The 24824-nt window shown below is 41.4% G+C and overlaps 1 protein-coding gene across 1 annotated transcript in view; it reads left to right on the top strand.

Moving 5' to 3' along the window:
* abhd17c (abhydrolase domain containing 17C, depalmitoylase) overlaps positions 1–23749 on the top strand; it is a 75554-nt gene extending 51805 nt beyond the window's left edge. The window contains 1 exon segment of the mRNA XM_028823131.2: positions 21769–23749. Coding sequence (XP_028678964.2) covers positions 21769–21988 — 220 coding nt within the window. The 3' untranslated portion in view covers positions 21989–23749.
* The last annotated feature ends 1075 nt before the right edge of the window (positions 23750–24824 follow it).

Here is a 24824-nt window from a genome sequence, read left to right as displayed (position 1 = left end):
CAGGTGGGCTGCCATGTGCCTTTTACTAAGGAGTGACTTCCGTCTGGCCACTCTACCATACAGGCCTGATTGGTGGATTGCTGCAGAGATGGTTGTGCTTCTGAAAGGTTCTCCTCTCTCCACAGAGGACTTCTGGAACTCTGACAGAGTGACCATCGGGTTCTTGGTCACCTCCCTGACTAAGGCCCTTCTCTCCCAATCGCTCAGTTTAGATGGCCAGTCAGCTCTAGGAAGAATCCTGGTGTTTTCGAACTTCTTCCACTTACGGATGATGGAGGCCACTGTGCTCATTGGGACCTTCAAAGCAGCAGAAATTTTCTGTAACCTTCCCCAGATTTGTGCCTCGAGACAATCCTGTCTTGGAGGTCTACAGACAATTCCTTTGACTTCATGCTTGGTTTGTGGTCTGACGTGAACTGTCAACTGTGGGACCTTCTATGGACAGGTGTGTGCCTTTCCGAATCATGTCCAGTCAACTGAATTTACCACAGGTGGACTCCAATGAAGCTGCAGAAACATCTCAAGGATGATCAGGGGAAACAGGAGGCACCTGAGCTCAATTTGGAGCTTCATGGCAAAGGCTGTGAATACTTATGGACATGGGATTTCTCCGTTTTTTTATTTTTAATAAATTTGCAAAAACCTCAAGTAAACTTTTTTCACGTTGTCATTATGGGGTGTTGTGTGTAGAATTCTGAGGAAAAAAATGAATTGAATCCATTTTGGAATAAGGCTGTAACATAACAAAATGTGGAACAAGTGATGCGCTGTGAATACTTTCCGGATGCACTGTATATATAATAATAGATTGTTGCAGTAGTTTTTTTATTTATATATAGTTTTTACAGTTCCTTGGCCAGTGTTGCAGAAATTGTGATGCTCTTTGCATGGAAAAAAAAAATACGTGTTCATTTAAAATTTTACTTTTTCTTGGTTGAATTGTGACGTTTCCTTAAAACGTGCAGCAAAAAAGTATTTGGTGTCCAGGAGTGCATTAACCCCCCAAGTGTGTGGCAGTTTAAGAGTTAACATTTGAATAGCGGAAACAGTTTATTGACAAAACATACTTCATATGTGCAAGATGATTTACAGGAATGTCTCGACATGTTCGCCATCATGTTTAACACACACAAACCAACAAACAACAATACCATTTAAAGCCCGGATGTACATTTCACGGGGAATAGATAATAAGAAGTTTTATTTATGTAGCGCCTTTCATACACTCAAGGACACGTTACAATTCAATAAACACATTAACAAAACAGTAGAAATCACATACAAGAAAATTAATAATACTCGTTGAAAAGATGTGTTTTTAACAGGAGTTTGAAATGAATAATAGATTTTTCCTCGTGAAGACTGAGAGGAATAGAATTCCAAATTTTAGAGGCCATCACACTGAAAGCTCTGCCACCCATAGTTACCAACCTGTATTTTAAGTTAGCGTCCGATGATCTTAATGCACGGGTCGAGTGTAAGGAAGCAGCAGCTCAGACAGATAATGAGGGGCTAAACCATGAAGGACTTTAAAGGTGATGAGAATAATTTTATATTTGATTCTTGAAGAAACTGGTAACCAATGCAATGCAATTCTTAGAGGACAGGAGTGATGTGAGCAGATTTTTTACTGTGTGTAAGTCAACGAGCAGCAGAATTCTGAACATAATGGAATCTATTGATATACTTAGTCGAAAGGCCATAAAACAATGCATTGCACAATAGTCCAGACAGGTGGTGATGATGATAGCATGAATGAGTGTCTCCGTATCTTTCACACTGAGTGAATGCAGATGAGCAATGTCTGTACTATTGAGCTAATGTGTGATTGAAGAGTAAGAAGCTGATCAAAGATGACACCCAAATTATGGACTGATGCTGAAGGTTCAACCAGGATCCCATCGACGTCAATTTTTAGCCCACGAAGGGTAGAGAGGACAGATTTGGTACCAACTAATAAGACTTCTGTTTTATCAGGGATTGAGTTGTAAAAAATTATCTGTCATCCAATGACTGATTTCCCGAATCCAGTCAGTCAGTGCAGCAGGTGAAGATGTTGCACAATAAAGTTGTGTCATCGGCATAGCAGTGGAAGCTTAAACCATACCGAAGAATAATCTCACCTAATGGGAGCATATACAGTTAGGTCCATAAATATTGGGACAGAGACAACTTTTTTCTCATTTTGGTTCTGTACATCACCACAATGAATTTTAAATGAAACAACTCCGATGCAGTTGAAGTGCAGACTTTCAGCTTTAATTCAGTGGGGTGAACAAAACGATTGCATAAAAATGTGAGGCAACTAAAGCATCTTTTGAACACAATCCCTTCTTCGTTTCAGGGGCTCAAAAGTAATTGGACAAATGAAATAACTGGAAATCAAATGTTCATTTCTAATACTTGGTTGAAAACCCTTTGCTGGCAATGACAGCTGAAGTCTTGAACTCCTGGACATCACCAGATGTTGGGTTTCCTCCTTTTTAATGCTCTGCCAGGCCTTTACTGCAGCGGTTTTCAGTTGCTGTTTGTTTGTGGGCCTTTCTGTCTGAAGTTTAGTCTTCAACAAGTGAAATGCCTGCTCAGTTGGGTTAAGATCAGGTGACTGACTTGGCCATTCAAGAATTTTCCACTTCTTTGCTTTAATAAACTCCTGGGTTGCTTTGGCTCTATGTTTTGGGTCATTGTCCATCTGTATCATGAATCAGTTTGACTGCTGTATTTAGCTGGATTTGAGCAGACAGTATGTCTCTGAACACCTCAGAATTCATTCGGCTGCTTCTGTCCTGTGTCACATCATCAATAAACACTAGTGTCCCAGTGCCACTGGCAGCCATGCACGCCCAAGCCATCACACTGCCTCCCTCCACCGTGTTTTACAGATGATGTGCTATGCTTTGGATAATGAGCTGTTCCACGCCTTCTCCATACTTTTTTCTTGCCATCATTCTGGTAGAGGTTGATCTTGGTTTCATCTGTCCAAAGAATGTTTTTCCAGAACTGTGCTGGCTTTTTAGATGTTCTTTAGCAAAGTCCAATCTCGCCTTTCAATTCTTGAGGCTTATGAGTGGCTTGCACCTTGCAGTGCACCCTCTGTATTTACTTTCATGCAGTCTTCTCTTTATGGTAGACTTGGATATCGATACGCCGACCCCCTGGAGAGTGTTGTTCACTTGGTTGGCTGTTGTGAAGGGGTTTCTCTTCACCATGGAAATGATTCTGCGATCATCCACCACTGTTGTCTTCCGTGGACGTCCAGGTCTTTTTGCGTCACTGAGTTCACCAGTGCTTGCTTTCTTTCTCAGGACGTACCAAACTGTAGATTGTGCCACTCGTAATATTGTAGCAATTTCTCCGATGGGTTTTTTCTGTTTTCGCAGCTTAAGGATGGCTTCTTTCACCTGCATGGAGAGCTCCTTTGACCGCATGTTGTCTGTTCACAGCAAAATCTTCCACATGCAAGCACCACACCTCAAATCAACTCCAGGCCTTTTATCTGCTTAATTGATAATGACATAACGACGGACTTGACCACACCTGGCCATGAAATAGCCAAAGAGTCAATTGTCCAATTACTTTTGAGCCCCTGAAATGAAGGGATTGTGTTCAAAAAATGCTTTACTTGCCTCACATTTTTATGCAATCATTTTGTTCACCCCACTGAATTAAAGCTGAAAGTCTGCACTTCAACTGCATCGGAGTTGTTTCATTTAAAATTCATGGTGGTAATGTACAGACCAAAATGAGAAAAAAGTTGTCTGTCCAAATATTTATGGACCCAACTGTAGATGTTATAGAGGATTGGACCCAGAATTGAGCCTTGTGTGAGTGAAGTAGCGGCAGATTTACATTCCCTAATAGACGTAATACTGGCGATTACAGAGGTATGATGTGAACCAAGAAAGAGCAGCACCAGAGATACCAATAGCTGAAAGTCGGGACAGTAAAATGTTATGGTTAACTGTATCAAAAGTCAAGGAGAACGAGAATAGCGGCCATCCCAGAATCTGCGGTTGTAAGTAAGCCATTGGCTACCTTAAGTAAAGCAGTTTCAGTGCACTGTAGGGCTCTGAGTCCAGATTATAAAGGCTCAAGCAGGTCATGCAAGGAGTTGAGCAGCATGATGAGTAGATGATACCACCGTCTGTATTCTGTCCTTCAGGTCATTGATATCACACACTTTCCTGCTGTGTGTGTTTGTGTGTGTGAGAGGGCGGGTGGGTGCGCGTGTGTGTGTGTGTTCACCCTATGATGGACTGGCACCCTGGCCAGGGCTTTTTCCTGCCTTGCCCCCTATGCTAGCTAGGATGGGCTCCGGCCCCTGAATGACCCAGGTCAGGATTAAGTGGGTTAGAAAATGACAAGACATGACTTTGCCATTATAGGTTATTGATTGTAGATGGATGGGCCAAAATGATACATTTATTCATTTAAAATTAAAACTACAGAATAATAAAATCTGCTGAAAGTGAAGGGGGTCTGAATACCTTCGGACTTCACTGCATATGATAAAGATGGCAAGCAAACAGTAATTAAATATGCACCTCTACACACGCTGAACTAAAGTGCTTTAGGTTAAGGTGGGTCATTCTGAAGTAAATTCCACATGTTTAAGCAGGAATGAAGAAGAAATAGTTGCTGAAAGGCAAATTGTCAGAATTTGGATATTTTACCTTGCAAGTGTGTGAAATCGCTGGCATCATGCCCTCTGTTTTTTTCTGTAATTGTAGTACATTCTGAGTACAGTTTGAAATTATTAATGTGAAGGGAAGATTGCATATCGCCTTCATCACCTGGTCCAAAGGTGTTAGAACGACGTCGGTGAGACAAATTCATGCAGCCCAGCAGAGCTCATCAGTCCTTATTCGTCTAACGTTTACAAAACCTGAGCCATTTTTGAACGTCCCCAAAGTGTTACACTACTTGGTAACTTTTTACTTTTCTCGAATACAAAGTATAGGGAAAGTATTGTAATCGTCCAAAGATTCGACGTCGAGATTTTGATGAATCTCTGTTTTAGACCTCCCTGACTTTCTCGTAAATTAAGTATAAGGAAAGTATTGAAATCCACCAGAAATTCCATTTCGAGATTTTTGGAATTTGTGTGTGTGTGTGTGTGTGTGTGTGTGTGTGTGTGTGTGTGTGTGTATAAACCCGATAACTTGAGCTCACTTTCACTTTGGTCAACCAAATTTTGCATACACGTATCGGGTACAAAACGTAGATTTCTGTCAACTTTTGGGCTATTTCCGCTAACCAGAAGTGGTACTTTACCTTTTATTCATGCATCTGCAGAGTCCGATTTATTCTTTAATTTTATAATAATTTGATTTGATTTGTTGTTGATGGTTCTTTAATGTACATAATATCTTCTTTTATAATACGCTACCGTGGCTCTCCGTTTGTCTGTCCAGGATTTTAAATTACCTGTAGCTCACAAACGGTTTGAACTATTGATCTGAAATTTGGTACACATATACTATGTGACGTCTGCTATCCGCATTCGAGGTGATGATTGACCTCCAAGGTTATTCCTCCTTTTATTTTTATTTTATTGTAGAATCAATTCTCGGCAGTGGTTATGCGGCGCATGTGTACGGGCACCTTTCTCATCCCTAGCACCTTCGCCATCACTTCCCCTACCTCTTCATATCTTTAATCATTCTTGAGGCAGATTGAAGACTTAAGTGCCAGCTTAAGTGAAAAAGTAATTGCAACACAAACACTGACTTAATCAGTTTTAACACAAAAAGATGCTGACCAAAGAAGAGAAGAAGCAGGCCGCTAGGGTGGAGAAAACAAGAGCTGCTCAGGAAGCAGCAAGCGCATCAACCTCTGAGCAAACGAATGATAAATGTACAGAGGAAAAGGACAAAAACTATAAGTGAAGTGTATTCACTGCATGTTATCGTGCAGTACACCGTTACTGGTAAAAATATAATCATCTTATAGTTTACTCCTCAAATGTCCATCCCTATATCTAAGTATACGAGAAAGTCTAGGGCACACCACTCCCGATTTTTAGATCCATAGTTCTCTGTGTGAAGAAAACCGTGACATTTGCGCCAAATGTGCCACCTTCTGTCTGCGTCCCTATGTTCTAGAGGAAGCACCCTAGTAGCAGCTGGCATCCATTTATAACATGGCTCCTCTCTGCCCTCATTTGCTTAAATAGTAATATTTCAGTTCCACATTGCTGGAACAAGTCTAGCCGCTCACACTGTTGGGCATTCGGGTTGGGTTAATTGCCCAGGCATGTTCATACCCTGCTTTAGAGCTCCTTTCCGTTCAGTGTTCTGGTGTATAAAATTTGCAGGTATAAATGTATGCTCCTCTCTGTTGAAATTGTGCGAATTCTGAAAACCAGTTCTTTGCAATCTCATAACACATTACATTCAGTCACTGGTTATCTGTAAATTGAAATTAGCCTGTGAGCCCATTGTAATTCTCGGAGACTATGCTTACAGTTAAAAAAAAAAAAAAATTAATAGGGTTTTGTGTGGACTTAAGCACCAATAACTCAAAAGAATTTAATTTTTTTTTTTTTTTTTACGGTAAATTGATTCTCATTACTCTGAAGGACTCGTTGATGATGAATTTGTAAAGTACGGTTTGCCAAATACCAATGATTTCATTGTTTCTCATAGCATGACACATTCCTCAGGACTTTCTTAACAAATATAAAGAGCTCCAGCCAGCCCCAGCGCACTCCTGCTGCCTGATTGTAATTGTAGTACCCGTGTCAGCGCTGCTTTTTCGGTTGCCCCCTTCCATCACAAAACCCTATCCCTGATACACCATGTGCTCTGTCAATTTTAAGTTGGCCCCGTGGGATTTTTGTGAAAATTATGACAGCAAATTATATACTACTGGTGCAAAAACTAATCCGATCAATTGAATTTGCCAACGGATTTCTAAATTTCTGATTCCATTGTAACGGCCTACCCCTTTACCCTGATCGGCCACTACACTACCAAGACTATTTCCTTGGACTAGCCTGAAGACTCTCGAGACAATAACAAGCCGTACTCCTTACAGATTGTCCTATTTTTCCCCGACACGACGAAATAACAAGCAAACAGTAGACAGATATGTAAAACCAAATACAGATATATTGACAGATAAATATAAATACACACAAGGACAGGTGAATATTCAATATGTGCACACAAACCACCACTATCCCAATGACACCAGTGAATAATTATTAATTATACGAAAACACGAATACAGTAATCCGTCCTATTTTTCCCCAACACGACGAAATAACAAGCAAACAGTAGACAGATATGTAAAACCAAATACAGATATATTGACAGATAAATATAAATACACACAAGGACAGGTGAATATTCAATATGTGTACACAAACCACCACTATCCCAATGACACCAGTGAATAATTATTAATTACATGAAAACACCAATACAGTAATCCCTCGCTATATTGCGCTTCGACTTTTGCGGCTTCACTCTATCGTGGATTTTATATGTAAGCATATCTAAATATATAACGTGGATTTTTGGCTGCTTCACGGGTTTCTGCGGGCAATGGGTCTTTTAACTTCTGGTACATGCTTCCTCAGTTGATTTGCCCAGTTGATTTAATACAAGGGACGCTATTGGCGGATGACTGAGAAGCTACCCAATCAGAGCACGCGGTTAAGTTCCTGTGTGCTGATAGGCTCAGCGACGGTGCGCCGAATTCGATTCCGCTGCGTTAACCAGGAAGTGTCGTCTTGCTCATTCAGCATCAACGTGTTTCGCTGTGTAAAGACTTTTGCGCTCTTTTGTGTTTATCTTTGTGCATAGTCAAGCCCTTCGTTATGGCTCCAAAACGATCTGCTACTGCTTCAGGGGCCGTGCCCAAGCGCCAACGGAAGATGCTAACTATTGCCGAAAAGGTAAAAGGTTTGGATTTGTTGAAGGAAGGGAACAGCTACACCGCTCTAGGACGGCATCAATGAGTCCATGATTCTTTTTATTTAAAAAGGAGGAAAAGAATATAAGATCTATAGCCGCTGTGTCCTTTAACCAGGGTGCAAAACGAGTTGTAAGTGGACGTAATAAAGTGGTAAGGTTTATAAGAGTGAGGGAAGGGGTTATAAAGCCTTAAAATATGTATGTATAAACAAATAAATATAAGGTCGCTACTTCGCGGATTTGCAGCTATCGCGGGGGGCTCTGGAACGTAACCCCCCGCAATAGGTGAGGGATGACTGTACACAATATTTACAAAAACCCTCCCTTGCCCTCAAGTAATAAACGAATAAACATGAAACACAGCACACAGATGAATGATGAACGGCAGTTGAAATGAAAGTGTTAAATGAATCCAGAAGCTAATAAAGTCCGGTAATAGTTGAAAATTGGCAGATGTGATATTTTGCTTCCTCCCGACAATACAAAAAACGACCTCACCGTAAATGTCCTCAGCAATGGTTGATAAGTATCCAAACCTGGGGTTTCTCGGCGCTGACAGTCGTAATCATGATCCAGATCCTTAAGAAGCAAGTAATGGACTTGGACAGTGAATGGAAATGAGTTGAAATATGGATGTGTAAATGATTCTTTTTCTTCTCACTCTCCTCTCCTCTTCCCTTTTGTCTTTCGCTCCTCTTGTTTAAATACAGAATGTCCCGGATGTAACTGGTGGATTCAACAGGTGATTTCCGTCTCTGGGTTGCGGTCTCCCTTCATCATCCTTCCCCTTTTAACTTATGGGGACAACATTTAATGATACACACATATAGCATAGCATATGGGACAATGAAAACAAAACGCACTCAGCAGAGACAAAAAACAAATACTTCTTATTATGTAGCCCCGCTACACCATCTCGTTGCATGCAAATTATTTATTGTATATTCCTATTTGACCATATTTAAAATAATAGTGTAGGCTTGTCTGATTTCATTTTTTAATAATATTATATATTTTGCTGATTCATTTGTCCAAGACCATTTACAGTATTCATTGCAAGTGTTCACACACACACACCCACACACACACACACACACACACACACACATACCATGTATGCAAAGGTAAATCAGGAAGTAAAGGCTATTTGAACATTACGTGGTAACCGCAACAGAGACAAGCTGATACAACACAACACGTGCCCAATAATCGGAACACTCACAACGCAACACTCTACCATTAGTCTGGTTGAAGCCAAGGTCAAATGAGCATGGATGCTCCACTGTGGGATTACACCATCGTTGAACAATGTGTCATAGTGAGATTTCTTTGGGTAGATGGAGTGAAACCTGCTGGAAATCACCAAAGGAAGTTGGCACAGTTATGGAGATGAAAACCAAAGGACTCGACGGAAAGATTATGAATTGGGTTGAAAGGTTTAAAGCGGGAAGAACAAGTCCAAACAATGAAGCTCGATCTGGTCAGCCATTGACATCACCCACACATCAGGCCAGAAGAGAGAGGTGGAGTCGGGGTAAGGCAACGGAAAACTCGCTTAGCTGCTAACAACACAAGTGAGGCGAGCATGTCAGCAAAACAAAACCTCAGAAGAAAGACAAAGTCGCTTAGCCGCTAACATCAGCAAAATGGTATCCCTTTTACTTTTTCTTCCGCCGCTAATACACAAGCAAGGTGAGCACATCAGCAAAACAAAACCTCCTAGGATAGAGACGCCCAGAGCAGTTCCTTTCAATCACCTGACATCTTTACATTTCAGTTTTTTTTTTCTGACGATTTCAATAGTTTCTAGGACCCCAGGCTTTTTACAGCACGGGCTTACGTCGCTAGTATTATTATAATCTTATATATAAACATCTACACATGGAAGTGTGTGTGTCTGTCCGGCCTGGAAGTGCGAGGCTACAGTATGAAGCTCAAAGAAAGCGACTCTGTTGCCAAAGTGAAACCACGACAAAAGAGAAACTCACTTAGCCGCTAATACACAAGTGAGATGAGCGCATCAGCAAAACGGAGCCTCTGAGGAGAGAGAAACTCACTTAGCCACTGATAGACGACGGAGGGGGGCACGTCGGCAAAATGAAAAACTACAGCGGAAAGAGAACCTCGCTTAGACGCTAATACACAAGCGAGGTGAGCCCATCAACAAAATGAAACCTCCGAGAAGAGAGAAACTCGCTTAGCCACTGATACACAACCAAGGCGAAGACATCGGCAAAATGAAACCTCTGAGGAGAGAGAAACTCGCTTAGCCACTGATAGACGATGGAGGCAAGCAGGTTGGCAAAATGAAAAACTACTGAGGAAAGAGAACCTCGCTTAGCCGCTAATACACAAGCGAGGTGAGCGCATCAACAAAACGAAACCTCTGAGGAGAGAATAAAAACTCGCTTAGCCGCTGATACACAAGCGAGGTGAGCGCATCAGCAAAATGAAACCTCTGAGGAGAGAGAAACTCGCTTAGCCACTGATAGACGATGGAGGCGAACAGGTTGGCAAAATGAAAAGCTGCCGAGGAAAGAGAACCTTGCTTAGCCGCTAATACACAAGCGAGGCGAGCGCATCAGCAAAATGAAACCTCCGAGGAGAGAGAAACTCGCTTAGCCGCTGATAGACGATGGATGAGAGCAGGTTGGCAAAATGAAAAGCCGCCGAGGAAAGAGAACCTCGCTTAGCCTCTAATACACAAGCGCGGCGAGCGCATCAGCAAAATGGAGCCTCTGAGGAGAAAGAAACTCGCTTAGCTGCTGATAGACGATAGAGGTGAGCACATCGGCAAAATGAAAAACTGCCGAGGAAAGAGAACCTCGCTTAGCCGCTAATACACAACCAAGGTGAAGACATCGGCAAAATGAAACCTTTCGGGGAGAGAGAACCTCGCTTAGCCGCTAATACACAACCGATGCGATTGATTGATTGAAGTGCCAGAATCCATGGTTTCTAGGAGCCCGGACTTTTTTTACAGCACAGGCTTACACAGCTAGTATATATAATTTATTTATTTATTTATTTTAGTCAAATGGAGTGCAGGCCGATTAGATGACTTGCTCCATATTGTAAAGTGAGCCTGTCCTTGCACTCTTGACAAATTCAACTCTGAGTTGAATTTGCTGGTCTGTGCTGGTTTGGAACTGTCGATCCACAACAGATTAGCAATTTCAGCTTTGTAAGAGTAAGAGCGAGACGTAATGGTGTAAGCCGGAGTGTTCTTTTCCAATCATTTGCGTTATTCTTCAGCTGCCTAACAGATGGTCGAGGGCTTGCCCTCCTTTTTTGAAGGAAAACACCGTTTAACCCTGATCTTCTAGAGAAGTAGATGCTAATCTCTTATTATAAGAGGTAACTCTCCAGACTGGCAGTTGTTTTTTGATAGCCTGACTGTCTTCAGCTCTAGCGATTCCACTTCATTAACTGTTGTCTTATATGAACCACCAGCAGGTTTATAATTTAAAACATGTTTTTAATAGATGTTCAAATCTAGAGATCAAATCCGTCTTCCCACAGTTAATAACTTTGTTACACACGCAAATGAAAACGAGGGTGGGATCCTGAACTGGATTGAACAGGTTTGATAATGGATGGATGGATGGATGAAATAAGGAAAGAAAATAAAAAATCCAGAATCACAAGATCACAAATACTTAGGAAAAACAAGACCTGTTTTAATTGTGTGCCAAGAATGTCTTTGGTCAATAAATCTTCCTTTGTTTTGGACTTAACACTATAAATAAATCTGAAGGAATTTCTAATCCAGTGTGTTGTATTTATTTTCTTTTAAGCTATTTAACGCGGTGGCTGTTTAAGAATATTAAAGCTCACAGCTGGTTTTGTTTTCTGATATGAGGTTTAGGGGACCTGCTGGCCTTCTGGGATGGCTTTGGAGAAACAGAAAAATATGTCGATACAAATGAAACCGGTAAAAGACGCATTCCACTTTTGATTTGTTTGCTTCCATTGAATGAAACTTTGAACATCTGGCTCAACGGTACTGGACAGAGAATTATTATTATTATTTCTTTCCGCTACAGTTTATGCCAGATTGAAATACAGATTGGTCAGTTTAAGTCGGCTTAGGCACAAGTTTAATATCTTAAGAATTCAGCAAGAAGGTCTGAGTTTACTGAACCTTATGAGGAAATGAAACCAGCGTGCTGCCGCAAACGGTGCTTGAATGCATTTCTAATGCTCGGGGAGCCGTGTTTTTATTTTTAAGAAGGGTTTTGATATATTGATGTGTCACCAGCTGGGTACACTGTGCTCCAGTCGGTTGTATGTTATTTATTATGGCCTCTGCTCCATTAGATTATGAGAACAAGTCTCTTTTTAATTGTATGAAATAGTGCCTCTTATTGTAAAGATCAAACAAGGTTATGGAGCCTGTGTGGTAAGGCGTTCATCCTGTGAACGTCACACAGAAGTCCAGCTGGGTTTGTCACCTCCAGAATGGAACATAATGATAGGAATAGTTAGAGGGCAAATTTAAGTTAATGATATAAACAAACAACTGAAGCGTTCGCCAACCCAAATAATTTAGTTCAGTTTGGCAGGTAGCAATTAATTATAATATTTATAATAAAATAAAATTATTAATTTTATTTTGGGGGTGTTAGGGGACAAAACATAACCGAGGGCTGAGCCTAATTCAGATACCAGAAAATCCCATGCTTTCTTTAGGCAAAACACACATCCCAAGATTTGTCACGAAAATGCATTGCCGTGGACTGGCACCACGAAGCAGATCAGTTGGCAGATCAGCACTGGCACCAGCAGTTCATCGCGGTGCAGATCTGTGAATGGAGACGCTTTGAGGTGCGGGTCAATGGCAGTACATTTGGTGGCAGGAGTGGGATTTTGCATTGTGGACGGGAGGAGTGTTAGTGATGGGTCCTGGGAGAAAGCACAGCCGCCGTCACCAAAGGGTGTTCACAAGTGGTGGCATCTGCACCGCCATGACTGGGTGTCTTCCTATGAGCTCACGATACTAGGAGACCATGCCCCAGATGTTTTGGTTTCACGACGGACCACTGCAGGTCAACAAAGGTACAGTGGCACCTCTGGTCGTGACTGTAATTCGTTCCAAAACTCTGGATGCGACCCGAACGTAATTTCCCCGTAAGATTGTATGTAAATATAATCAATCCGTTCCAGACCGTACGAACTATATGTAAATATATATATTTTTTAAGTACAAAAACAGTTCATTATACCATAGAATGCACAGTGTAATAGTAAACTAAATGTAAAAACATTGAATAACACTGAGAAAACCTTGAACAACAGAGAAAACTAACATTGTAAGAGTTTGTTTGGTTTTGTTCTTTATTTCGCCTTATACAATTTCTTGTATTAGGAATTTGGTAGTTTTTGCATACCCCTTGGGGTCAGAGCACAGGGTCAGCCATTGTACAGCGCCCCTGGAGCAATTACAGATTAAGGGCCTTGCTCAAGGGCCCAGCAGAGCAGTGGCCTTTTGGCAGTGACGGGGATTCGAACTGGCAACCTTCGGGATACCAGCACAGCTCCTTAGCCTCAGAGCCACCACTCCAGTTTGCGCTAGACCCTTACGAACCGCTCACTGTAAACACTTTTTTTATGAGTATTAAGCACAGGGGAAAAAATTACATGCCACTTCTCTTGCGAAACTTTTCAAACCTCCTCTACTGGCTTTAAATTCCTCACCTTTGCCACTCGAAGAAGGATTTTTTTTTTTCAGCAAATCGCCATGAATCTTCCTGGCTTTCTCACATATGATCGCCTCGCTTACGCTATCCCCTGTGAGTTGCTTCTTGTTCAACCACACTAGCAATAGTTTTTCCAGCTCTTCCAGCACTTGAGGCCTCTGCTTGGTTAACACTGTAACTCCTTTTGCAACATCAGCTGCTTTGTTAGGCCCTGTATATGCAAACAAAAGAAAATGGGAAACGGAGAATGGCTAATCATTGGCGCGTACAAACGCGCGTAGGGAAACTGGCCGCCAGTGTTTTTGTTTGCCACCGGAGCGTGTGGTTGTGAACAGATGTAAAATTTTGGCAGACTTTTTGATCATAACCCGATTTGTACGTGTTCGGAAAAGTTCATGACCAGAGGTTCTGCTGTATGTGTTTACAAGTTTATGATTGCATAAATGCATATTGCTATAAACTATTAAAAGGAATTTAGCGTTTGTTGGGCATTTTATTAACAATTGCCTTGCTTCTGCATTCTTCCACATTGATCACCCCAAATGTTCTTACTGCTACCTTGATACCTGGAGCGATTAAATGCGGCAAACAATAATATAAAAAAAAAAAAATTAAGTAATACGATTTTATTTAAAAAAAAAAATACATTTTACTTTAACGACAATTTTCGTAGTTATCTGTGACTAAATAAAATCGTGGAGCACACACAAATTAATTGAATCAATCAATTTTTAAAACTTGTTTAGCAGAGTGGGGAATCACAATGTTGTTTTGTTTTATATCTTATAATGAAAGTAGCTAGTCTATTAATTGATTAAATTAACTGGCGCCCTACGATTTTATTTAGTCACATATAACCACAAAAATTGTGGTTAAAGAAAAATTTATTTTTTTGCTTTTTAGTCCATTTATAACTAAAGTAAATAAAACCGTTTTACTTAATAAAAAATAAAAAAATTATATATTTTTTTTATTTTTATTTTATTTTATTGATCTTATTCAGATCACACAACATTCAATACAAATAAATCGATTTTTACAAAAATAGGATCAAAAACAAATCAGTTTTTGAGTATTTTGCAAATGATTTTTCATGAACGGGAAGCTTCTTTAAAAGTATTACATTACATATTTTCTTTGCAGAATTATTTGAATACTAAAATGAATGATATTTTGGTGTCTCTTATGGGATTAGCGCTCGGTCGATTATTTGTTTTTTTTCCCACAGTGACGACAGAACGGCAAACTTACGGCAATACGTCCTCCCCGTGATCATCAAGGCTACTCCTTCGCACTAGTAAACAAGTAAATTCGGCTCCCGTATTTACCCACTCCTCTCACTGGAAGAGGCAAGTAGGGGCAATCCGATGCGTCGCTCACTTGTAAGCTCCTATATCTCACTCTATTCTCTCTCCGTCATTGTTGTGTGTGCGTTAATTGGAGTCACAGAACCATTAATTATGGCAAAATTTGTTACGTAATTGCATCGGTTTTGACAGATTATTGTATTGTCATCGATACCGAACACGTTTGCAAAATTTGAAGAAATTCGTTTCACCAAACTTCGTTGCAAGATTTGACCCAGAAAGTTAAACAAAATCGTTTAATTAAAAGAGCCTCGACGTTGGTGAATTGATGATACAGGACCACAAAGGGTGTTACAGTGTCCTGCCCTAAAGATTATTCTCCATACTTGGAGGAATCCTTAACTGTTTGTTTATCCGCTAAAACCAAGTTGAACGTTTTGTGGTGGGTGGCCGGCTAAATATTCCGGTCCTCACCCCCAGGCCGCCAGGAGGAGCTCTCCCGACAGCATGGACGTTGCCCCGAATTCCAGCAGGGCCTCATGGACTTTGTGGTTTTTATGCACAGCCCTGCTGGATACCCTGGGGACCACCAGGAGTTGCTGTAAGGGGGCTATCAGACTCTTACGTGCCCTATAACCCGGAAGTGCGTCATGATCACATGATAAGAGGAAACGACGTGCTTCCGGGTTGAAGAAAGGAGCTTTTTATCCGACCCGGAAGTGTTCATGATCACATGGACAGAAGAGAGGAACGCTTCCGGGTCATGGACTATATAAAGGACTCTGGGAAACCAGTACACTGAGCTGAGCTGGGAGGAAGGGGGGGCGAAGTGTCTGATAGTGTGGAGGATTGAGTATTGTATTGAGTAGAGTATTGATTAATTTATGAGTATTGTGGAGTGGAGGGTGCTTTGTGCATGTTATTGTTCAAATAAACGTAATATTTGGACTGTTACCTGGTGTTTGGTATATTGTCCGAGGGTTCAAGAGGACGACAGCGAACTCAATCTGTCACAGTTTATTCACTCCTGACAAGTCACTGACTGTGTAAATGTAACTGGGTTATCCACATGTTTTCCCGAATCTGCTTATCCCATTACAGAGTAGCAAGGGGATAGAAGCTGGCAGCATCGGCCTGGATGCGGAATAAATCTTTGGAAGGGACACCAGGTTTTTTGCTTACCTTTGCAATAAAATCTCATTTGCATTTTAAGTGGCCTTGTTCAGGTGGAAAATGTAATTCTTTGTTGGGTTAGGGAGCACACAGACAGGTGGCTTTGACTTTTGGTCACTCGCCATCCGAGCGACAGTAAACTTATAAATCAGGAAAGAACGGTCATTTCAGAGGTACACAAGCACTTGTTTTGGCCCAGTTTTGTTAACTGCGGATGAAATACTGGCAGGATACGTCAAACAAAACAAGCTTATTCATTTCTGAATTGTACAAATTCCTAAGCCATACAAACAGATCCATTTTGTTCTTTCGGTTGAACTGCACAACTTTATTTCAAGTAAGGCTGCCTTATACAGTAGATGGAGCGTCAAGTTTGCTCATTCCTCCCCAAACCCAGTTCAGGGCACCTGGGACAGTTGGCGTCACGTGTTTGTGATTCCTCAGGTGGGTTTCATTGCTGTATTAAATTCTACCCTTTGAAGTCTGGAGTGGCCATTGTTCACCATAAGGACAAGAGCTGAGCCAATGAAAGTCAAAGAAGCCATTATGAGGCTGAAAAACGAGAAGAAAACCATTGGAGACATCGGGAAGACCTTAGGATCATGAAGAATAAAGAACACACTGGTGGGCTCAGTATTCACAAAGGGGCTGGTAGGCCAAGGGAGACCTCCACTGCCAATGACAGAAGAATCCTCACTCTGGTCAAGAAAAAAACCCCAAATGCCTGTCTGACAGACCAGACGCAGTTTTCAGGGGGCAAATGTGGACGTGTCAGAGATGACTATCAGCAGAAGACGTCATGAACAGAAACACAGAGGCCACACTGCAAGATGCAAACAACACAAAAACAAGACGGCCAGATTACAGTTTGTGAAAAGGACTTCAAAGAGCCTGCAGAATTCTGGGAAAAGGTCTTGTGGTCAATCAAGACAAAGATGAACCTCATCAGAGTGATGATAAGAGCAAAGTGTGGAGACCAAATGGAACAGCCCAAGATCCAAAGCAAAGACCGCCTTAAATGTCAAACATGGTGCTGGGGGGTGTTATGGCTTGAACATGTATGGCTGCCACAGGCCCTGGCACAATTCTCTTCATTAGTGATGGAACTGCTGGCAGCAGCACAATGAATTCTGAGGTGTAGAGAAACATCCGATCTGCTCAAGTTCCACTCATTGCCTTCAAACTCCTTGACAGTGGTTCATCCAGTGACAAGACAATGGGCCAAACAGACTGCTGAGGCCACACAGGAGTTTAAGGAAAATTCTAATTCTTGAATGACTTCAGTCCAATTGAGGAGGACCTCCATATGCTGAACAAACCCAAAAAAACAATCCGGAGCTGAAGATGGCCACCATTCAAGGCTTGGCAGAGCATCACCAGAGAAGATCTGGTGGCACCTGGTCACGTCTATGAATCTCAGACTTCAGGCAGTCATTTCCTGCAGGGATATGCATGCAACAAAGTTCTAAATATAATGACTGCTTTAATTGACCTGCCATTGCTGTGTCCCAAACATTCTAGTGAGGGGGGAACCATGGTGTGACCGAAATGTATGTAGAACCCCTCAAATGAAAATCTGCAGTGTGCACTTCAGTCACATCTGAAGTGTTTGGTTTGTAATTTGAAACTATGGAGCAGGAGGAGAAAACAAAAAGTCCTCCAAACATCATGGAGGACACCGTAGAAGCTTGAGCCAGTAGGTTTCTCGCATAGTCCTTCAGTTTTCGTTCAGATGTCTGATCTTTTCGAGTGACCACCAGCGATCCAGTGGGCCCGTGTCTGTTGTGGTTCTCCCATTCCTGCTGTACGGCCCTAAATAACACCAAACTGAAATGCAAAACGGAATTTCCATAGGCCAGCCTTTGTAAAGCGTTTACAGTGCGACTGTATGAAAATTTAATGAGATTCTTGTCTCCATAGAATTGGAGGCTGCAGTGCAGTGTGGCTGGAATATTAAGTGGCTTGAATGGGTGGGTAGTAAGTGGTGCCTTTGCCTTGTGGATGTTTTCACTGGCAGAGAAATGTTTTTGTAACGCAGTGCAAGTCCAGAATGAAATGGGAATAAGAGAGTTAAGGATGAAAAAAAATAAAGGGGGGTAAGAAGTGGAAATAACTGACGGACTTGTGTTTCTAGTAGTTTCTGCAAAAGTGATGTACCATTTTAGTTATGCAAACATAAACACTAAAGTGTACCCAGTGAAATAAATATATATATTTTTTCAGTGTTTGATTTAACACAGTGAATCATTCTCGGCCTGTTGGACGGCTCTGTGCTCCTCGGATTTGGGCGGATGTGCAGCATTTGGCAATCGGACAGCAAGATGTCTAGCAAACAGGTTGAAAACAATCCCACCATCCTGTAAGCAGTGAGTGGTCCGGCCCCAGAATGCGTTTTTTTTTTAAAAAGTGAAGGCACTCGAACGAAGCTCCTGTTAGTCCTCAAGTGTCTACTTTATGCTACACTTTTTAAAAAAATTAAAGCGCAAACAGGTTTTTCTTACGGTCTTTGAGCCATGCGTCAGTGATGGGACAGCAAATTGATTTGCGAAACTGGAATGTCAGATATAAAGTGGGATATGAGGCCATTTTTATTTCTGGGAATCTATGCTTTAACCCTTAAACAGCAAGCAGTAACTCTGTTCAGTCTTGTGAAAAGTGTAGAAGTTTACCAGACAAAAAGTGTTTTCTTTTTTAGCATATGCGTGTTGTAGATGCACCAAAGGATGGATGGGCATCCAGGATAGGGATGGATCTTGTGGAAGAGGGGTAACAGAGCATTCATCTTAAAGAGATAGCATAAAGGGTTAATAAATGTCAGAAATCAGATAAAGGTCAAGGGAACAACAAAATGTACTGAAAGATGACAAAGATGTCCTGTAAAAACCCAGAATGGACAGTTGTGATATGCACAGATTCTTCAAGGGTGGGAGCTCAACTCAAATGTATAAGAAGAACCAGAATATAATTAGTAGACTTTTATTTTATATACGCTGTATTACCAAAGTATTGGGACGCCTGTCTTTACACACACGTGAAGTTCAATGACATCCTATTCTTAATATGGAGTTGGCACACCCTTTGCAGCTCTAACAGCTTCAACTTTTCTGAGAAGGCTTTCCACAAGATGTAGGAGGAGTGTGTCGATGGCAATTTGTGATCAGGAGAGCATTTGTGAGGTCAGGCACCGATGTTGGACGAGAAGGTCTGGCTTGCTCACAGTCTCCGCTCTAATTCATCCCAATCAGTTCGATCAGGTTCTCTGTGCAGCCACACCAAACTCGCTCATCCATTTCTTTATAGACCTTGCTTTGTGCACTGGTGCTCACGTATGGGGAAGCGGATGTACAATTTAAACTGATTGTTATTTTCATTAGAATGGTTACATATGCGTAATAGACCTAACTATTTTACATTCCAGCGAGTAATTAACCATAGTAAAGAATAGTCAAACTTAAAAAATCGAAAGAAAATTGTTTCATGTTGCGTTAGAGGTACTCGTTGCGTAATACGTTTTCATTCTGTTTGGCTTTAAAATTAACATGCAAATACTTTTTAAATTTACACTTTTACTGTAAAACTTCAGTAAAACCAATTTTTCAAATTAAATTTTCATCAGTATTGCATTGAATTGTGATTCTGTGTTTGGACTTACATTGTGAAAACTCAACGTATAACTTTCCATGAGTGAATTTCGTTTCTTTCTCTCTAATAAATTAACCGACTTTTTGGAATGTTTGTCCCTGAGATTTGTTAATTGTCATAGCAAAAGCTAATCGAACGGGAAACTGTAAACATTTTAATACGAATGGCGTCTTTGGTGTCTAATGTTACCTTTCTTGTCGCCTGTTAAAATTTCACAGGTCAAAATTGTTCGACCAATTTTGAATACGACTAATCTTGTCCTGTTGCATAGCACATCACTCATACATAAATTACGCAGTAACATTACGACACGTCCTTCAACAGTAATTCAGCCAGTGGAAGACCAGATGCTGCTAATGGTTGTAGTTATTCTTCAGGATATTGAAAGTTGATGTTTTCATCTTCCGCACCATCGCCACCAACTGTTTCAGCAAAGTCTATTGATATGCATTTAACCAATTTGCCAAGTAACTGATTGACAATTTTCATGTTAATTCATTTGACTTCATCGTTTCTCGGTGCTAGGATTGCCCGTGTACTCATTTCTTCTATTGATAACCCTTCGTGATGAAATGCAGTCTTCTTTTATTGGGAACTTAAAGTGAGGAAAAAGTAAAAATTTAAAAGAGCTGATAGCGCAGGGACTGTGATGACAAAAGCATTTACACCAATGAGAGGTGAGAGGACCACCGTGGGTGTGGCTGTGAGGAGGGCGGGACTTGAAAAAATCTGTTGGCAATAGTCTCGTCCCAAAATTTTCTTTTAATATACACATATACACACACACACACTAATTGTAGAACAATATTGTGGTTTTTGTTTAACATTTTTTTGTTAAATTAATTTGGTGCTATCATTACATTTCCTTTTTGCGTACAGTGGAACCTTGGGTCACAAACGTCTCCGACCACGTACAAATCGGGTTACGACCAAAAAGTTCACCAAACCTTTGCATCTGTTCACAACCACACACTCGGGTGACGAACAAGCCAGTTTCCCTTCCAGTTTGTATGCGGCAATAATTTCCACACGTGTTCAGTCTCTCCCTGTGCAGTGAGAGAGTGCGAGAACAGAAGTGAGAGAGAGAGAGAGTGCGAGAACAGAAGTGAGAGAGAGAGAGTGCGAGAACAGAAGTGAGAGAGAGAGAGTGCGAGAACAGAAGTGAGAGAGAGAGAGTGCGAGAACAGAAGCGAGAGAGAGAGAGTGTGAGAACGAGAGAGAGAGAGAGAGTGTGAGAACGAGAGAGAGAGAGTGTGAGAACGAGAGAGAGAGAGTGTGAGAACGAGAGAGAGAGTGTGAGAACGAGAGAGAGAGTGTGAGAACGAGAGAGAGAGTGTGAGAACGAGAGAGAGAGTGTGAGAACGAGAGAGAGAGAGAGAGAGTGTGAGAACGAGAGAGAGAGAGAGAGAGAGAGTGTGAGAACGAGAGAGAGAGAGAGAGAGTGTGAGAACGAGAGAGAGAGCGAGCTCAAGCAGAAGTAAGTAAACATTTAGCTTACTATTACGCTGTGCATTCTATGGTATAATTAACTGTTTTTGTGCTTAAAAATCTTTAAAAAATACATATATATATATATATATATATATATATATTTACATACAGTTTGTATGGTCCGGAATGGATTAATTGTAGTTACATACAATCCTATGGGGGAAATGACTTCGGGTCACATCAAAATCGGGTTGCGACCAGAATTTTGGAACGAATTACGGTTGTGACCCGAGGTTCCAGTGTATTTTTTCATGACCATTACCTTTTTGAGTTTTTCATTTTAAATATCACCTGAGGATAATGAAAGATAATTAAAGACGCTGGACTAGTGACTAAATGACAACGAATGAGAGCTGAGAGGACCACCATGGGTGTGGCTGAGAGGAGGGCGAGACTTGAAAAAATCTCTTGTCAATAGTCTCGTCTCGTCTCGAGATTTTCTTTTACAATAGAGAGATGTCTTTATTATTTCTGATTTTTTTTTTTTTTTGGACGTTGCCCTTGATGATCAGTTTTGCCCTTTATGTCTTTCAGCATCGATAAGATCTCGAAGGTGGCCTCTCCAGTGCTGGTGATCCACGGTACGGAAGATGAAGTCATCGATTTCTCGCACGGACTGGCAATGTACGAGCGATGTCCTCGAGCAGTGGAGCCCCTCTGGGTGGAGGGTGCGGGACACAATGACATAGAGCTCTATGCACAGTACCTGGAAAGACTTAAACAGTTCATATCATTTGAGCTCCCCAACTCTTGAAGAGTACGATGGCGCATGTGGTGACAGGCGACCTACTCTGTCATGGAGGGATGACCTGATCAGTATTTGCACATTGGCTTAATCTGATTTTGCCTTCATAGCCTCGATCTGTGAAGGGCATCCTCTGTAATCCAAGGGTGATCCTAAAATGTGATGACCACTTTTATGTTTTATACCCAGAAAACTCGGTTCTGATAATACACCTCAGGCACAACTGCTGCTTCTTCTTGTTTGATTTTCTTTTGTTGTTTTCTTGAAGGATACCAGCTAAATGTTGGCACTTCTTTAGGTGCCATGTGAATAGCAATGCGGACTTTCCTTTTTTTTTTTTTGATTTTGGTTTGCATTCCTTTTTTTTTTTTTTAAAACAGGTAATTTGGGGACAGCCGACATACAGAACTTGACCAAGTCTTAGTATGCTGTCCTTTTAGTTACTCCATGGAATGAACTGTGCCCCACCCCCACCACCCACCCCTTATGGTGTCTTCAACCCATTCAGCCTTTTCTTTTTTTTTTGGACCCAGGGAAAATGTTCTGTTTGTGACGTTCCTTATCTGTGGTATTCTAACTGGAAAGAATTGTGTTGACGAGGGTTTATTTAATTGAAATTAGACATGTTTAAAGAAGTGTGTGCGTGTGTGCGCCCGTCGAGACTCGGAATAACAGACGGGATTTGTATCCCCCCCCCCCCCACGCCGCCCCAGACTGTGAGTTTCGAGGTGCGACTTTATTTCTCAAGTTAGGTGCTCGAGTCTTTACAAGAAGTCTAATAGTGTACATACTGATTTAAGGTAAAAACATTAAATGTGTAAATTTTTTAATTTTTAACACTACAAATTGCCTTACATCTTTTGTTGGGACTTTGGCATTCCGTTATTTTTGTTGTTTTTTTGGTTTTTCTTTGCACTCTATACGGTTCGTATCAAATTTTTTAAGATGTGTTTTTATATGCTGTACTGTGGTGTTAAATCTACCCTTCTCAATGAAACCCGTTAGTCAAAACAAAACGGTAAAGTGAACACGCGGCACAACGTAGCGCGCGACCACCACGAGAAACTTCCAATCCGCGTTCGCGGAGAGCTCCTAAACCCGCCGTTCTGCAGCCTTCGAATTACGCTAGCAGGCACTTCAGGTACTGGCTTCGTTAGACGGGACTCGACGAATGGCTTCTTAAATTCAGTTTTGGAACAAAGATGGTAACACTAACACGCAATGCTACGTGCTGCCCCACCGCAAATCTAACAAATGAAAATTCTGTGTTAAATATCACGTTTCCTGCAGTCCTCCACTCACCTCAATTGCTCCATTGTGTGTGTGGTGGGGGGGAGGGGGGGGGGATTGTGTGCGTTTTTATTTTTTTTTTTTTTTTTTTTAATCTTGGAATTTTGTCAAATTAATGTGTTTTTATCCCTGCATTGTTTTGATACCAGACTTTTTATAAAGTATTGGGTAATTGTTAATAAATTTACACATTTGTGTTTCACACAAATCTTTTTGAGTAAATGATGTTTAAAATTTAAAAAAAAAAAAAAAAAAAAAAATTTAAAAAGCTACTTGTTATTGACACTGGAATCATAGAATGCATTAATAATGGAAACAATGGGTACTTCACTGCTAGTGTAGATCTTAATAAATCAAAGAAGCCTTAAATGTACTGTAAGAGTAAGATTATTGTAAAATGAAATGCGGTAGAAAAATTTGTGTTCTGTTGCAATGAAGCAACTTCTTGGTTGTAAAGGAATAAAGGATGCATGGAATTAAGCTGATGAGCGCTGTGTGGTTTATGCGGTCGTCTTCAGTGTTTCTCTAAATCAGGGTGGGCAACGTCGGTCCTGGAGGGTTGCAATGGCTGCAGGTTGTTGACTTAATTAGAAACCATCCATCCATCCATCCACCCTCTTCCGCTTATCCGAGGTCGGGTCGCGGGGGCAGCAACTTGAGCAGAGATGCCCAGACTTCCCTCTCCCCGGCCACTTCTTCTATCTCTTCCGGGAGAATCCCGAGGCGTTCCCAGGCCACCCGGGAGACACAGTCCCTCCAGCGTGTCCTGGGTCTTCCCCCGGGGCCTCCTCCCGGTTTGGACGTGCCCGGAACACCTCACCAGGGAGACATCCTGATCAGATGCCCGAGCCACCTCATCTGACTCCTCTCTGTGCGGAGGAGCAGCAGCTCTACTCTGAGCCCATCCCGGATGACTGAGCTTCTCACCCCATCTTTAAGGGAGAGCCTTAGAATTAGAAACAAGTCCTTGCCAATAACAGATGTTAGTGTTTTCATCCTGCCATACAATACAGCTTATTTTTGCATAGCCCAAAATCATACAAGGAGTGCCACAATGGGCTTTAATTGGCCACGTCAGGTCGTTCTTGTATCTCAGATTTATTTCCAAGGATATCATCCAAATGATGTGTGAGTAATTCTTAGTCCTTCACTTTTTTCTCATCCAGATCATTTACTTAACCAGAGAAAACCTGCTGCCAATACGGCCCTCCGAGTTAAGCAAATAACCTTTTTGTATAACCCTGTCCTTTGCAGAAAGATCGTCTCAGAACACTTTAAAATTACTGAAATACAGTTCAATTGTTTGTTTAATATTTTTACACTTTAATTACAGGTGGGGTAAAGGCGACTTATTCAAGGACCAGTTTTGGAGATGGAGTTGAATGTTGAACTGGCAGCAGAGGGGTAACACATACACACACGTGAGTGATAAGTGTGTGTGTGTGTGTGTGTGTGTGTGTGTGTGTGTGTGTGCGTGCGCGCGCGCGCATAGGTACTGGCTCTAGTGACTGTAGTTATACCACCACACCACTGTGTGGCACTGTGTTTTAATGCT

The sequence above is a fragment of the Erpetoichthys calabaricus genome, chromosome 17 (assembly GCF_900747795.2).
Source record: "Erpetoichthys calabaricus chromosome 17, fErpCal1.3, whole genome shotgun sequence".
NCBI classification, from domain to species: Eukaryota; Metazoa; Chordata; class Cladistia; order Polypteriformes; family Polypteridae; genus Erpetoichthys; species Erpetoichthys calabaricus.
The sequence above is the reverse complement of the archived record's forward strand: the minus strand, read 5'-3'. Positions and strand labels throughout refer to the sequence as shown.